Here is a 16,933-nt window from a genome sequence, read left to right as displayed (position 1 = left end):
AAGAATTGACAATTAGGTCTGTTCATATCATCTTTAGACAGTCATCACCTTTTGAGTCCAGGGCAAACCACTCAATAGAGTGTCCTATTTTCTCATTTTTGCCTTGTCTTTTCTGATCATCAGCCATTTGTCACTGATATTACCATGGATGTTAGCATGCCTGGCGGATGTCATGGTACATGACTGATTCCCAGGACAGCTTCAACGGAAAAGGAGTTTTTAACAGCACAAGTGTAAACAAGAAGTCGCCTGTCTTTGAATAGCTTTGGATTGCACCAGCATTTGAGTTTGCAAATATATTGAAAGAATGCTAGAAAATAAACTAGTGTCCACATTGCAAATCACGATTATTATTTTTTTTATAGGGTATGTTTAAAGGAAGATTTTTAGAGTATGTTTTAAGAAATATCAAAACCCAAAACAGTTTCTCTTGTTAAAGGAAATGCTCCTTTGGGATGTGTGTGTGTGTGTGTGTGTGTGTGTGTGTGTGTGAGTGTGAGAGAGAGATGGGTTTCTGAGTATGCATTTCCTATTACTGAAGGACCTTTCAAGGTTCTTTAGCAGAGAAATCATGTGTTTCGGAAGCATTTATTTTCATTGGATTCATCCTGATTCTGGTGTTCTGTCTAATTCAGGGCATCCCAGGTATTTCAATCAACTTTCTACAGGACTGGATATGGTTGGATTAGCAGCAGACTGGCTGACATCAACAGCAAACACTAACATGTAAGTAGCTAAACGTGTTTTTGTGTAATCCAGGATAATTATTAATGAGATTCCATAATCTTTATTCTACCTCTCATGTGAAAAATCTCTTTTTATTAAGTAGCCCCTAAAATAGTGAGACGAACTTCAGAGGAGTATAGATGTTTACTTTAGCTTAAAAGATAGTCCTGATATATCTTTCATGCAATCAAAGTTATACACCATGTTCTAAACACCAAAGGGACATTTTGGGGCATGTTGGATTTATAATTATGTATAATATGAGAGAGCAATGGGACCGGATGTTGTCTTTTAGATAGTGTTATAATGTTACTTTGCAATATATTTATTCACTGTGATAAATGACCCTTGCTCATTAAGCCAATGATTGAAGCTCTTGACTTTAGGAATATAGAAAACTGAGCAAAACATTTTTCTCTCTGCCCAGTGCTATAATGGTAAATTGTTCTGTAGATTGAAATTGTTCTGTAGATACCATAATGATGAATTATTCCTTTGAGTTACGGACATAAAATGTGGCCGTTACTACGTTTCAGGTTCACCTATGAAATTGCTCCAGTATTTGTGCTTTTGGAATATGTCACGCTAAAGAAAATGAGAGAAATCATTGGCTGGCCTGGGGGCTCTGGCGATGGGATATTTTCTCCTGGTATATGATATTTTAACTTTTCTTTGTGTTTTTTTCTTCTGATATGTCATGCCTTATTATGAACCTAGAAATGATTAAATATCTAGTCTGTGTTTCTGCATTAGGTTAAATAGGCTATATACTGATCAAAGGAATGACTGTAATTAAGTGCATGTGACCATTGACCACACCTCCAAGCCAACTACACCATGCTTGAATATTAATTATTTGTGTTCGAAAAAAGCATAGTCAGCAATGGTATTAACCCAGTACTTCTACTGTGATCCTACACATAGGATATGGATCATGTGGAACAAAGGAGGAAAGACTCCTAATAAGGGAATTATAGAATAAGGAGAATTCCCTCTCCCAAGCATCAGTGAAAGGAGGAGTTTCTTAGAGCTAAGAGAGAGGGTGACGATTTCTTCAAGAGGTTTCTCATTCTTTTGCTTCTTTATGATGTCATTCAATCTTCCAGTCTTTCCCATCCTGCCTTTTATCACCAGCCATTGCATTCTCAGCTCCGTTATTTACACCTCTTCCAGCCAAGAAAATCAACCTGAGACGGAAAGTCCTGTTTTTGGTTCCTGGGTCTGTGTGCGTGACCTTGGTTTGATGCGGAGATGAAATAAAAGTTAGGAAGGCAGTGGGAAGAGAGAGAGTCACTGACCCGTGGAAAGGAAAGCTGGCGGGCAGACTGTCACCTCCTCAGCGGCAAGAGAGGGGTCTTCAGAATGGGTGTTACTGCCCCAGGGCTCACCCCACTGGGGAGGCCAGAGCCACACCAGCCACTGTGTCAGGCAGAGCAAAGGCCAAGTCGGGATCCCTCTTCAGCAGATCTACAAAGACAAGGGGATGATGAGGGAGAGAGAAAGTGAAGAGAAGGCAGAAGGAAGAAATGACGATGAGTAACAGTGGCCTCAGGGCCAAGTCTTAAATGAAGCAGCTTTATCTACAAGCTCAGATCGGCTATTTTATTTTCTGGTTTTAAAGCTGTAGCATATGTTTTCAGGTGCTGAAGGAAGATGTGTTAGTTAAATGAAAGGGAAAATTTGCCTTTTTTAATTTAAAGTCATTGAACACCAGCCGTGATGAATTTGAAGCTAGCTTTATTTTGTAGGGAACTGAGTATTTAGTGTTCCTTTGGAAAACCATCCCCAATTGAGGGAAGTTTGTTATCATTAACTGGAACTGATACTCTTAAGGTGTTTTTTCGTGAGGAACTAGGTAGGGTACAGAGATCAACGTTGTTTCTACCTTTATTCTTCCCTCTCTTGTAAGATCTGTTGTGTGATTGAGCTGTCCTGAGGCAACCAGGAGCACCTTGGGCTCTCTTTTAATGGTTCCCAAGAGTGGGAAGAGAACGGCTGCTCCTGTGGCCCCGGAAAAGGTGGCTAAGGGGGGTTGGGCCAGGCCTAACTTACCTGGCTGGTCTTGGGACCCACCTGCCCCAGAAAATACACAGCCAGAGAAAGACTCCTCTTTGGCAGTTCTGCTAAGCCAGATATGGACTAAGGGCTGCCACCCTCATCAATGGTGGGGAATGATCAGGTAGAAGAGACTAGAACTTGATCCTGAGGCTCCTTCCTTAGATCCTGAAGACCCACATGCTCTGACCTCAAGGTGGAAGCCGTAGATGCCAGGCTACAGTGTAATGTAGACCTTGCAAAATCAGAAGGGGACAAAAGAAAAGGTCATCAGCAACCTGTTTCTGCCCTGCTTTCTAGAAGGCGTTACAGAGGAGAGATGGATCATAGCATCCTTACTTGTTAATGGATGCCTTTCTGGGTAGCATCCAGCCTTATTCCTGGGGAAAGGGTCTTATGATTTAAGGGGTGGACATAAGGGAAATCACATATCTATGTGCCTGAGACCTGAGAGTCCCATTGCCTGGGACTAGACATGAAGAGTTAGGTCTGTGCTTGAATATATAGCGCAGCCCAGTGTCCTTACACCTCCATCTGTAACAGCCAGAGGCGACATGCTTCATGGAAAGTCCTTTGAGACTTCTAGAAGAAGTCTGTTTACGGGATGTAACCCTCAGCCGGGACCCAGAGAGAACTAGAGAACGTCACCGCTCAGGGAAATCTTGCACAAACCTTTTTGTACCTAACAGGATTTTCAGAATGTTTCGGGTCTTGCTTTTGCACCCTTTCTCTGGGAGATTCCTGGGAAAGAAGAGCACGTAGGGCTCATGCATCTGTCCTCCTGCGTGTGTGACACAATGCAGTCTGCTTTGTCCAGAGACCCAGGAGCCTCTTCATCCCTCTCCGGATGGCTGAACCTTTAGATGGAGAATGACTGAGCCATGAGACAAAGAGTGGGAAGCAGAGTGGGACTCCCTGGACAGTTGTCCTGGGAAGTGCACTCTCTCTGTGTCCATCTTCCCCTTTTTCTTCCTCTCTCCTTTCTCCCCAGCCTCTCTGAAAAGAACTAGGGCAGTGGTTCTCAACTGGGAGCTATTTTGTCCCCAGGGGATATTTGGCAGTGTCTCTGGAGAAATTTTTGATTGTCACAACTCATTTGGGGATGGGGGGCATGTAGTCCTACTGGTATCTGGTGGGTAGAGGCCAGGGATGCCCAGGGAAGCCCCACCATAAGGAATTATCCAGCCTGAAATACCCCTGAGTGCCAGGATGGAGAAACCATGAGCTAGAGTGAAACTTCCTTTAAAAGCTGATCCTTTGCCCACCAGCATCCTGCACGGTCAGGCCTGCTCAGAGCAGGCTTGACCTGGATTCTAGTTGTTCTGTGTCTCTGGGGTCCGGAAGAGGTAGGGACTGCCCTCATTCTGACTGACGACAAAGCCAGGCTCTGGGTGACTACTGCTGTTCTGCCAGGTTGCCTGCTTGCATCAGAGCCCAGGGCAGAGACAAGGCAGAGTCATGGCCCTGCGTGGGCCATCCAGCTTGGTACAGAGAACCCTCCTCCACAGCCACCAGAAGGGAAAGGAGCTCAGAGAACTCACGTGATGGCAGAGCCCGGGCGCCTCCCCCTGTGGGTTGGGGGGGCTCGCTGTGTCTTCACTCTGCATCGTGGTCTCACAGCTCCCACACCAGCATATCCATGTGCATTCGCAACGATCTGTCTTTTACCTGGTTAGCAAAAATCCTAAACTTGCCAACAATCCTGGGGAGAAGCTCACTTTCCTTTGCTTGTCAAATGAAACTCTACTTATAAGATACAGATCTTATGGTATGAAATCCTTGCCAACCTCAGGATGACACATGAAGAGTAATTCAGTATGGACTTCAAATTCCCTTTGTTGTGTATTTTCCTATAATGATGAAATTGTAAGCATTAAAGTTATATTTCAATGATGGCATTGAGAGGGAAGAACCATTTGGGGGGAATTAACAGATGAATATGATGAGATGGGCTTGGATGTTTATCCTCATCCTATAAGGACTGTTAACAGTCCACCTCATTAAGAGCAACTGATTTCTCAGTCCAAGTGCAAGGCATTGCATGAAATGAAAAGTAATGTCCTCTCCAAATGTCCTCTCCATGATATAAGTTCATCACAGGCCTAATGCAGAATGACCACACTGTCAAGCCGAGAAGGAAGGCAACGCTTTTTAAGTTCTTAAAAGCCTCTTCAGAGGGCTCCTAGTAAGAGCAGAGTCAACTGCAGTTCCCCCAGTGACAGAGTTGGGTGTGGAGCGCTGGCATCCATCCTAGAGTTGGGCTAAATGCTCCTTCTCTGGACCCTCTTAGCTAGTGCCTTTGAGTCTGTGGATTCAACTCAAAGGACAGCCAGTAAGAAGGTATTCTCCTGTGTCCAAGGAGGACTCTAGGTCAGTGGAAATAAGGAATGTTGCTTGCGTGTGAAATGATGACGTTGACAATGACTAGAAGAGGTAACTTGTTGCTCTGCCCTTTAGGTGGCGCCATATCCAACATGTACGCTATGCTGATTGCGCGCTTTAAGATGTTCCCTGAGGTCAAGGAGAAAGGGATGGCTGCGGTCCCCAGGCTCATTGCCTTCACATCTGAGCATGTAGGTGTCAACGTTCTTTCCAAGTTTAAGGTTATATTCCTTAAAGCCCCGGTTAAAGGGATGGTATTTGGAAATACTTTACCCCATGGTTTCTCTTTCCAGAAGATACTTCTTGGGAGAGAATGAGGGGAGAGATCGGCTGGGTGGTAAAATGGGGTGAGCTGCTTTGTCTTTGAAATTCAAGAAAATGCTCAAAGAGAAAGCAGAATGCTTTTACCCCTCATTCCTTTACTTACTTCTCTGTAATAATGTCACATGCTGGGGCAATGGGAGGAGGAGAGAGGGTAGAGTAACTGTGAACTCATTGCATCATCAGTGCTGTGCCCATGTAACTCAAAACTCCCAAGCATCCTGTTGATACAGTCTTTCTGTTATAAAGTTCCGATCAGGTATTGTACCCTCTTGGTTCCCTGAGACACTTTTGCGGCTGACTTAACCAGAGGTTTCATCACTGTAGAGAAATGGTCTAGTGACTGTCGTATCTCATCTCTGGGCCGGATCTGTGTCAGCCAAGCACAGGCTCCTGTCTACTGCCAGGCTGCTGTCCGGGCAGGATGCTGAGAGTTTGGTGCTCCAGGGAATGGTGCTTCACATTCCTTCCATGGCCTTTAAAGAGTTAATGCCGTCGTTCCTACTACCACTTAGGCACTGGAAAAATGGCCCATCCTGTGCACATAAATGAAGCCAAACAGCTTTAGCCTGCCAAGCCACCATCTTTCTCGCATGTGCCAGGGCAATGCAGCACACAAGTTCAAAGCCACAGAGCAGCTGTTTGAGCAAGGCCTTGGTGCCAAACTGTCCTGCCACATGTGACCTGCGGGGAACCAGAGTCTGTTCTTGACAGGTGTTCGTAAGCATCACCTGCTGTGGAATTCCTAAGATTGTTCCTTCAGGACATCTGCTTCAAGGTAGCCTGGAGTCTAGGAAACAATTGCCTCAGAGATTGAAAAGCCTCTGAGGGCCGGGGAGCTGGGAGACGGGGAAGGACTCAGATCTACCGCAGAACTTTTCTTTTTCCTATTTTAAGTGGTGTGTGTTTGTGTGTGTTCATAACAAGGAAACAAAAGGCAAGTACCGATGGGAAGCCAGTGAATACAATTCACAACCACTCCACTAGCCGTGGAATTAAAGGAAACGAATGATTTATCCTTAGCGTCTTTAGCATCTTGCTTTCAGTCACGTTATAGCATTTTAATTTAATGCCCTTCCTCGATTTATAGGCATCAAATTTAGCAGCCTCTGATGTTTTACTTTCCTATTGCTGCTGGAACAAATTACTACAAACTTCACGGCTTAAAACAACATGAATTCATTATCCTGCCGTTCCGGAGGTCAGAAATCTGCAGTGGGTCAGGCAGGGCTGTGTTCCTTCTGGATATCGTAGGAGAGCATCCATTTCCTTGCCTTTCCAGTTTCTAGAGGCTGCTTGCCTGCCTTGGGTCAGGGCCACTTCTTCCATCTTCAAAACCAGCAGCAGCAGGTCTTCCAGTCCCCTCGCCCCCGTCTCTGACCTCTGCTTTCATCTCCTTCCCTGGCCCCGATTCTCCTGTCTCCCTCTTTCTCTTGTGATTATACCCTGGTAACACAGGATAATCTTTCATCTCAAGGTCCTTCATCACACCTTCAAAGTCCCCTTTGCCATGTAAGGTAACAGAGTCACAGGTTTAAGGGATTAGGATGTCAACATCTTTGGGGGGCACATCATTCATGCTACCAAGCCTAGGTCCCCACCATGAGATAACTCTCATTTCTCAGCTTCTCCATGGGTAGAAAAGTATAAGGTAATTTGCCTTCCAATTACGATTTCCCTAAAGTGGATTTGGATCCCTAAATAGTTACATGTACTGTATTCTCAGACTAAAAAGCCCAGGTGATCTTATACTGGCATCTTCTTCCTTTGGTTTCCGTGCTGTTTCCACATCCTGAAATGAGGTTGACCTACCAGCAAGTTCCTTGTGCTCTCTGATTTCTGCACGAGTTTCTTGGGCTCAAGTTGGATGTAAGTTCACTCACCGTTGCTCAGAAAGTCCAGGTCATGTGATCTGAGGATAATTTTGCTATGCCTTTGTTCCTTGATATTGTCAACTTCGATCTCTTTCTCCATTTTCCAAGAAAAGAAAGGTGATTCAGAAAGAAATGACTACGGCAACCATTCGATCCTCCCGCCTCCTTCTGGTATTTCTATCTGTGCCCATAATTAGGGAAGAACATTTGAAAATTATGAACCTAAAGTACCAGTCGTTTCTGACTCAAAGATTATTTTGACAGATGAACTATGCTTCCAATGTACAAAACCTTATATCTGATTGCTATGGACCATTTCCAACTTCTAATAGACAAAAGTTCATCTGATTCAACCTTGTGGGCCCGGCAGGACAGAGATTGTTCTCAGCATTGTTTTTAAATGAAGAGGCTGCAGTTAGCTAGGTAGGTAGAGCCAGGATTAAGCAGATTTCCTGACTCCCAGACCAGTGAGGGCCCTGCCCCAGCTACCAGTGCAGAAACCAGATTAAAAGATACAGCGACAGAGTTTTATAAACCGCAGATCATCAACTGCTCTAACATTTTATACCTTCCCAAGTCAGATTTCCACCAAGAGCTTTTTCCTTTACGTGAAGGTGATGCTAAACTGTTCCTTCTCCATGCCCCCGCCACACACACACAAAAATCCTCCTTGATACCCATAGGTTGGGCTGGGAAGGGCTTGTAGAACTTGATTTAAAGAACTCCCATGTCTCCTGGAGCACTTGATCCAAACCATTCTGGACAGATGAGCCCTTAAAAGTGAGTCCTGCCTTGAAGCTCCAAGTTAAGAGGTAGCACAAGCCCCGTGTCTAGTTGCTGCTGGGCTCCAGACCTCAGGGCCATTCGACCCTATTCATCCTTTAGTACAGCTCCTTCTACCTTCAGGCCAGGCCAGATCTTTCCTTAGTCTTTTCGGATTTCACAGTCACTGTTCCCACTAGCCCCAGAAATAGATCTTCCCAGGCTAAAGAAAGAAAATTGCCAAGTCAGTTCTCAAATGCCTTTTCTCCAGGCCTGTTTCCATCTCTGCATGGAGGTTTCCTTCCTGAATCCCTTGACCTGCAGGGAGAAGGGTGATGGGGGAGCTGCTGTGTGGATCCTGTGGGGAAAGTGGAGGCCAATGGCCAAGGCAGGAGCTACTTCAGTTACGGCCTCTCTTTATGCTCTCGGAGAGTTTCCAAGGCCCAAGACTTTTGGAGAATCAAATGAGAGCCTTAAAAAACACTTCCCTCAGTGCCTGGGACATAGGGAGCTCTACATAAATATTAGGTAACTTGAAAACAACAACACCACCTTGTTTTATGGATGAAGAAGCCAATCCCCAGAGGTAAAAGATGTCTTGCCCGAGGTTTCGTGTCCAGTCAATGGCAGCATCAGCTCTAGAGCCTCAGTTTTCCAACAATCCCAACACTGCTCTTTCAGCTCCTAGGCTGGCTGACCTGATCGCCACTCTAGCTGGCTGTTCTCCATTCACTTGAAGCATCTTTTCTCAAATCCTGTTTTCTTCATGTTGGTTATTCTAATGCTAATACAATTTCCTGATCTATTGAACCAGGTCCAGTTACTGTCCTTTCTCCTATTCTCAGCACAGAGTTTATAACTGGATGTGGTTAGCACCATAGAGATGAAAATGGGGTTGAGAAACTGTCATCCTTCAGCACCCAGCCAGAAACTTCACATGTTCAGAAAGCAAAGGGTCATCTTTTGTTTTCTAGATGACACTTCACTCTGTCTCTGCCACATCGCACAAAGCTACCCATCACTTTTCCAGCCACCAAAACAGACTAGAACTTTCCCTAGCTGATAAGCAGGGCGAGCTGGGTTTGTTTTTTCGAATCAAACAGTTTTCTTGAAATTTGCATAGGACTAAATCAAACAAATAGTATTGCGATGAAGAACAGAAGAACATAAATCACTGAGTTGAAACAAGAGATAGCGTTTATGAGTTAGGAGCTCCAAGATGATTTTCCTCCAAAATGTAGAATCACAAAATTGGAAGGGATCTTAAAGATTATATGGTTCAGTACTGATCCTTTGCTGGAATCTCATCAAACTCAGCGATAGAAGAGCTTGGCAAAAATTAATCTGATGACTTTTAGGTCCTGTCTTGAAAGGAGGTTTAGAGGAAAGCTAAGATCCCAGCTCAGTAATTCACATCTCTCTCTCTCTCTAAATCTTCTGAAAGCCCCAACTGTGAGCTTAATTCCAAATTCCTCTTATTTCCTCATGTGACACAAGCTCTTCCAGAAATAACTTCAATGAAACAGCATAATCGCATCTAGGAAAAATGTTCCTTATAATCACAGCAGACACTGGGATCTTTCAGGCAAATCACCATAACTAACTCATTCCACTCTTAACACGCCAGGCTCAGCTCGGGTCCACGGCTCCTGGAACCCGTCACCAGTGTTCTTCTGAGGCCCCTCGTGACCTCAGCCCACTTCCATGGGGAGGTGATTCTCATAATTTGCCTTAGAAAGATGTTTTCATATAACCACACTTTCTGAGAGGGTTTCAATTTCCAAAAAATAGACGTCCTTTCTGTTAAAAACAAAAGCAAAAATCAAATGGTGACCCAGGCAGCTCGGAAAAAGCTCCCATGTCATGCTTCTCATTAGACAGAAACACTGACCGAACTTCCAGTAAGTGAACTAGTGAACCGGATTCACTTCACCCCCGGCACCCCGTCCTCCGCCTCTGCGTTCCTCCCTCCTTTTCCTTGTAGGGTCCTCATCACCCCTGTGTCATCTTCTCTTCTACCCAATCCCATCAAAACCTACTCTTAGGAAAGAACCTGAGAGCCATGTATATGATTGTAAAAGCTAAGTGTTGCCTCTCCTGGGGGTATTTTCACTGCAATAGGAGACAAAGGAATGAGGAGACATTCTCAAAGAGCAGGCATTGTACTGTCAGAGAAGAGACAAATAAGAAGAGGACAGTCACCCGTCGAAGTGCCCCTGAGGTCACATTCCTCATCGGGTGGGTGACTCTCCCTTGCTCCAAGTGCCGGGTCGGGAGTCACTGGCTAGACCTATTTTTCTTCAGGTTAGCGGACGGAGCCCATAAGCTTTGGAATGGACTAGAAATGATGATAGGCCCTGCTCTGCCACTTTCCAGGACGTGACTTTGGATTACCTACTTCATTTCCTCTTCATCTGTCCAACAGGGATTATAATACCCAGCTCATGTAGTTGTTGGGAGGATGAAGTGAGGTAATACAGTACCTGGCCTTTGGTAAACACTCCACAAATGGCAGCTAACACTGCCCTTGTAACCAGCCACCCACTGGTGTCCCGATGGGTAGAGAGCTGAACGTCTCCAGGAGGCAGGATGAAGGTGTATTTGGGGCCAGTTATTTTCTTAAGATGGATAATGGCCCCTCTCCCAAAATACAAAGCAACGCCCAAGGAGTCACAGCCGTGGGAGGGTTTGGATTCTCTATTGTTACTGTATGAATTTGAGATTTTATTTACATGCTCCAATATGGTGTATGTTTATTTTAAGACATAAAGTGAATTAACATGTAATTTAATTTTGTTTAATTCATTAACAAAATTCTGCTCAAGGTACCCAGAGAGACCTGAGGATGGCATCACATTAGGTGTGAGCCTGGAGGAGTGGAAGGGCCACAACTCTGTGAGCATCTGTTGGGCAACCTGTAGGTCCTTCCCGTGCAGTAGCTACACTTCTCACACCAACAGGAGAGGGATTCATCCTTGCAGCTGAGCAAACAGTGGTTCACAATGAGAGAATAACTTGACTAACTAGAGCCAGGTCATTTTATCTCAAATGACCTCTTGCTTTTTTAAAAAAAATTTTTTTATTGAAGTATAGTTGATTTACAATGTTGTGTTAATTTCTGCTCTACAGCAAAGCGATTCCGTCATATATATAATCTTCTTCATGTTCTTTCCATGATGGTTTATCACAGGATATTGAATAGAGTCCCCTGTGCTCTACAGTAGGACCTTGCTGTCTATCCATCCTCTATGTAATAGTTTGCATCTGCTAATTCCTAAGTCCCAATCCATCCCTCCCCACCTTCCCCTCCTTGGTAACCACAAATCTGTTCTCTGTCTGTGAGTCTGTTTCTGTGTCATAGATAAGTTCATTTGTGTCATAGTTTAGATTCCACATATAGGTGATACCATACGGTATCTGTCTTTCTCCGTCTGACTTACTTCACTTAGTGTGATCATCTCTAGGTCCATCCATGTTGCTGCAGGTGGCATTATTTCATTTTTTTTTTTATGGTTAATGTTCCATTGTTTTTATGTACCACATCTTCTTTATTCATTCATCTGTTGATGGACATTTAGGTTGTTTCCATGCCAAATGACCTCTTTCCACTACACATGTTCATTTCACTCTTCTCAGGATCCTAAAATCATAGAAATAATTGCTTTCATGTGACTGCATACATGCTTAGTGCTGGTGTTCATGTTTGTCACCACACGTGCCCGTTGGGTCTACTTAATCCTGGTGCACACCATTCGTTTCTTTTAAAATATACTTAGGGCACAAACTCACACTGGGGTAACTTTAAACTATAGCTTTGAGGGAAAGTAATAAGGTAGCAGCTTCACAGAAATGCCTTGTGTGCAGATCCATATCACCTCTGACTCACATGGAGTCTCTAAGAACGTGGCGGGCAATCCCCTGCCCTCCAAATCATGATCATTAGAAATGAATGAGGCAGTCTCCCAGAGTACAAGCTTCTCTGTACATCAGATGCTTTCAAAAGCAGGGTGCCCTTTTAGACCATTTGATGAGCAGAAGCAAGAACAAGAGCTACCAGCTTCTCTGAGACAGTATAGGAGGCAAACTAGGGGGTGCCGGGAAGGGGTGTGGAGAAATAGGAGGACAGGGAAAGACTATTGGTCCCGTCATCGATGATGGGGGAGGGGGCTCCAGGGTATGGGGAGAGGTCAAAGGAGCAGATTCCAGCTCTTTCATAGGTTGGACTTCAAGATTTCCTTGCTGGGCATCCATGATGTGTAACGATGCGTAATCCATCCGCCTGTGTTCTGTGTTCCTACACACACGTGCCATTCACTCCACCCACAAAGGGAAAGGCTGTTGGTACGAAAGGATCAAATCCAAGGATGATCGATAGACCTTAGAGCTAAGAGGTAAAGGTTTGATGGACTGTCAGAGTTAGGAGCTGAGTATTCCAGCCTAGTGTGTCCTTTTTCTTTGTTTGAAGTCTTTGGGTTGCTTCTTTTTCTTTCCCCCAAGCAGCTCGTCTGGTTAGAAGGGCCCACAACTGCTTCCTGCTTGGGAAGGACCCCATGGGAGGCTGTCTGGGGTGGGTGCCAAGAAGACCTCTGGACATGCTTTTATTTTATTTTATTTTTGTTGTTGTTTCAACTATTACCCTTTATTATAATTATTACTATCATAAGTGAATATGCAAATATCCATAGAACAATTTCTTTTTAAAACATTTTTATTGGAGTGTAGTTGATTTACAGTCTTGTGTTAGCCTCAGGTGTACAGCGAAGTGAATCAGCTATACACACACATATAGCCACTTGGATGTGCTTTTAGAACAGGCCATAGATAAGAGGCACTGGGGTCCATTTAGCCCACCGTCATCTGCCCCAACCACCAAAGCCACACGTCAACATGGCGGCCGGAGATTTATGGCAGCAAATAGTGGACATTTCCCTGAACTTGTTCTCTGCGCACATGGTCAGATTCAACAGATGCTTGTTAACTGTTTCAACAAAGTCTTCGCCCTCGTGCAGCCTATCCTAGTAGGGGAAAGACAGTAGGCTAATAAATATCTACTCTCATGTCAGGTGGTGACAAGAGAGTGGCATGGTAATGGCCTACTTGGCAACCTGGTCGTGAAAGGTGTCTGTGGAGGTGATGGATAGCAGAGACCTGCATCAAATGAGGCAGGGAGCCACATGCATAGATGAGGAAAGGGTTTTCTAAGAAATGCAACAGCAAGTAAAAAGGTCCAGAGGCAAGAACAAATTTAGCAAAGCTCACAAAAGACCAGGAAGGCCACTACCACCAGGTAGAGAGCAAGAAGGGAGGGGACGAGGGAGATGAGGTAGGGGCGATAGCTGGCTGCTGGGGGCTGTCTTGATCATCTTTGTGTCCCCGGAGCCTCGGACGCTTTCCCTGAAACCCTGCGGCCCACAAGGCAGCTGAAGCTGAGCCTCCGTTAAATATCTGGATGTGACCAACAATGGCTTGAAAGAATTAAGGCGGCTTTCTAAAGTGCTTATCTCAATTGTAATGGAGGAGGAGAAACCGGCATGGCAAGAGACCGAAGTGCTTTGTCTCGGAGCTTTCTACCATTCCCCTTACTCTCCCACCATGCCTAAAGACGGGAGACATTTATTGTCCCCATTAAAGAAGAAAGATCCCTAGGCATATTCTCCAGTCATGGGGAAGGGTGGGATGGGCTCTCATTCTCACACCTTCTTACTCTGGATAATCTCATCCCACTCAAGCCCCAAAACTTGCTTCTTTTAAAATTACAATTATTCTATAACTGTAAAATCCCATGTTTAATTGCACCCGGTTAAAATACCAGCTGAATTATGTAGCCCATATCAAGATTACTTATATTTTTTAAAAGATGGAGAAATTAATCTTCAACCTTGAGTTTTTCATTTAGTGTAAAATAAAAATCATATGGGTTTTAATGTCTGTTACCCTTGAATAGAAATATGATTTAGTCCTAAGTAACCACTAGGTTCTATCAGGGGTCTATGTTTTTTTTTTCCAGAATCAGGGTGGGGGGAGGGGGCTCTTCGTTAACTCATCCCCCAGCCATTCCATTGATGAACAACTGATCATTACAAGAGCCCTGATGATTTGGGGATACGACAGAACCCTTGTAGCTTCCAATTTGTGTTCATGGTTTTACCTTCTGAAGTCACCCGGCGCGTCTACCCCCATCCTGGCACAGCCCTTCAGATGTGAACCCGCCATGCCACGTCTCCCTAACGCCCTCTGCTTGTGACCAAGCATCCTCTGAGCTCTCTCTAGATACCTGGTTCCCAGGGTCCTCAGCCTCCAGGACGCTGCCCTCTGCTCTGATTTATCAACAAGTGGTTCCATTAAACATGGTGCCAAGGAGTAAGAATGATTCTCCTCACATGTTCTCACCAGCACAGGGAGCCCTGCCACTTAAGCTGTCTTCACGTTTCTTCGTCACTCGGAAGTGTCTTTTTTTTTCCCACTCAAGTGCCTTCTCTCTTAGGTCCCTGGCTATTTATGGATAACATTTAGCTATTTCCCTGCTCCCTCTCCTGAAAACGTAAACAAACTCACTGTTTGGTACCTAATTTTCTTCTTCACTCCTTTGTTCCCCATCTTGAAGCTTCCTGTTCCGGCAAGTGTTTTTCCTTTAGATGTGCGGCACTTGGTATGGTGATCCATTATCCTAGGTAATTGCTCCTCATTTGAGAATCCCCATTCTTCCTCATTAAAGGCCAGACAAGACTACTTCCTTGCATTGACCCGGTGCACCAGATCTCTTACTTACCCCCCGGGGGGCCATTTAGCTGTTTAGTGCTGTCAAAAGTTCAGGAAGGAAAGAAACAGAAGCAAAACCAATGAATCACCGAAGTCATAATTAGTAAAAGTTTATGGTACACATGTTACCAAATCCAAGCTCAGTCTGCTTGCTGCAGGACAGGCCAATAATTGGGAGACGAGGTGTTGAGGCAAGGAATGGTGACTTCATTCAGAAAGCCAGGTGTCTGAGAAGATGGCGGATTAGCAGCCCAGAATACCAATTTACTGGGGTCTGGATGCCAGTTTCTTTTATAGAACAGAGAGGGGGAGGGGGTGAGGAAGTAAAGTAAAAAGGCCATAAGTCTTGCAAAACATCTCCTGGCTTGGCCAGCATTGGGGAGGGGATGTGTTAATTTCTTCTTTTCTGTAGCCTTTCACAGGTGGGCAGGGTCAGAATGTCTCCCTGTGAGCTGAACAAAGGCGCTTTAGTTTAACATTCAGACAGAGGGGCAGGGTTCCTGAGGCAGGCCATTATGTATGCTTACAGTTATAGATAGCATCCTTTTATTGATTACAGTAGCAAAAGCAACGAAAAGCAAAGGTTGAAGTAAGAGAAACAGATCCAACATGGAGTCAGATTTTGCTCTTCCCTGTTACACACATACCAAAAAGACAGTTTGCAAACCATGAGTGCTCCAACCAAAACATGGAAGGAGACTCAGAGGTAGATTTTACAAAGCAGCTTATATAACGTGGAGGCAGTGACTGTTGATTCTTCCCAGTGATTGGTTGCAATAGAATTTTCTTAAATGAAAGGGAATTGGTTAGTGGTTCCCTCATATGAATCGGGGAGAACAATTTAAGTCTCACGATTTTCAGAGGCGTTAAGTGAGAAGTGACCCAGGTCAAGTGAGCCTCACTTGTCTTGCAAAATCAGCTAAATTAAGCTTTGCTTCTCTGACTAAACTGGTTTTGTCTGCTCAGGGAATATTCAAGTCTCCGTTTGTGTTTGATTTAACAGTGCTTACAAGCTCATTCACTGAGGGGCCTAATTTGGGTAGTGAATGCTTGCTCAGTGGGGCAGCTGGCACCTCGATTCTGTGCCCTCCTGGCAGAAACAGACTTAGTGCTGTTTTCCCCCTAAGCATCTTCTTTCAGGGGTGGTCCAGGGATCCAGTAACTATGTAAGAGAGAACACTTTTTTTTTTTTTTGGTGGAGGAGTCATGTATCTTTCCAATTAAGCTTTCCTAGTTCCCAGGTATCTTCCTAAGGATTCTGCATGTTGTCTTCCTAAGGTTGTAAAATGAGACTAATGATCCTTTCCCATCTCTACTCTTAGCTACACAGGGCTTTTAGAGCTCCTCTATTCAGTGCCTCATTTATTGGTTTATAGTATTGGCTGCTGTTATAAATGTGATTTCTTCTTGCTTACTAGCCACACCCCCTAGAAATATGCATGTTAACAGTTCCTAGCCTGCATATTTAAGAATTCAGAGGAGCCATTGACATATGTACACTATTGATACTATGTATAAAATAGATAACTAATGAGGACCTACTGTAGAGCACAGGGACCTCTACTCAGCGCTCTGTGGTGACCTAAATGGGAAGGAAATCCAAAAAAGAGGGGATATATGTATACATGTAGCTGATTCACTGTGCTGTACAGCAGAAACTCACACAGCATTGTAAAGCAACTCTACTCCAATAAAAATTAATTTAAAAAAAGAAAATGAATTCAGAGTCAAAAGCAGGCATTCGAGGAGAGTACACTCTGGAGCCATCATTTAAAATTCCAGTCAGCAGCCCTTTGGTGATGTAAATTGAGGAAGCAGCTCCCCTTTTGGAAAGCTTAATGATCTGTAGTTAATAGTAAGAGGCTGCTCACAGATGCAGTACAGCTGGGCTAGGTTAGCCCCTCTCCACTCTCCAGATTGCACAGTGATTACAGCCATCGAGATTCGGATTCTTCCCTGGAATCAATAACCAAAATCACAAACAAAGATTCAGTGGTGGGCTGTCAGGGTGGCCTTTCCGCAGGCGCTGTTTGCCAAGCCAATGACTGATGCCT

At 44.5% G+C, this 16,933-nt stretch overlaps 1 protein-coding gene across 1 annotated transcript in view; it reads left to right on the top strand.

Moving 5' to 3' along the window:
- The window catches only part of GAD2 (glutamate decarboxylase 2), a 65,832-nt gene that overhangs the window by 6,393 nt on the left and 42,506 nt on the right, over positions 1 to 16,933 (top strand). The window contains exons 5-7 of the mRNA XM_022580532.3: positions 636 to 726; positions 1,263 to 1,375; positions 5,239 to 5,354. Of these exons, the coding sequence (XP_022436240.1) occupies positions 636 to 726; positions 1,263 to 1,375; positions 5,239 to 5,354 (320 nt within the window). The remainder of the gene's footprint in view (positions 1 to 635; positions 727 to 1,262; positions 1,376 to 5,238; positions 5,355 to 16,933) is intronic.

Source organism: Delphinapterus leucas, chromosome 2 (assembly GCF_059928025.1).
Source record: "Delphinapterus leucas isolate spDelLeu-1000000601 "Yukka" chromosome 2, BTC_Dleu_Yukka2, whole genome shotgun sequence".
NCBI classification, from domain to species: domain Eukaryota; kingdom Metazoa; phylum Chordata; class Mammalia; order Artiodactyla; family Monodontidae; genus Delphinapterus; species Delphinapterus leucas.
Note: the sequence above shows the minus strand (reverse complement) of the source record. Positions and strands in the feature narration are given on the sequence as shown.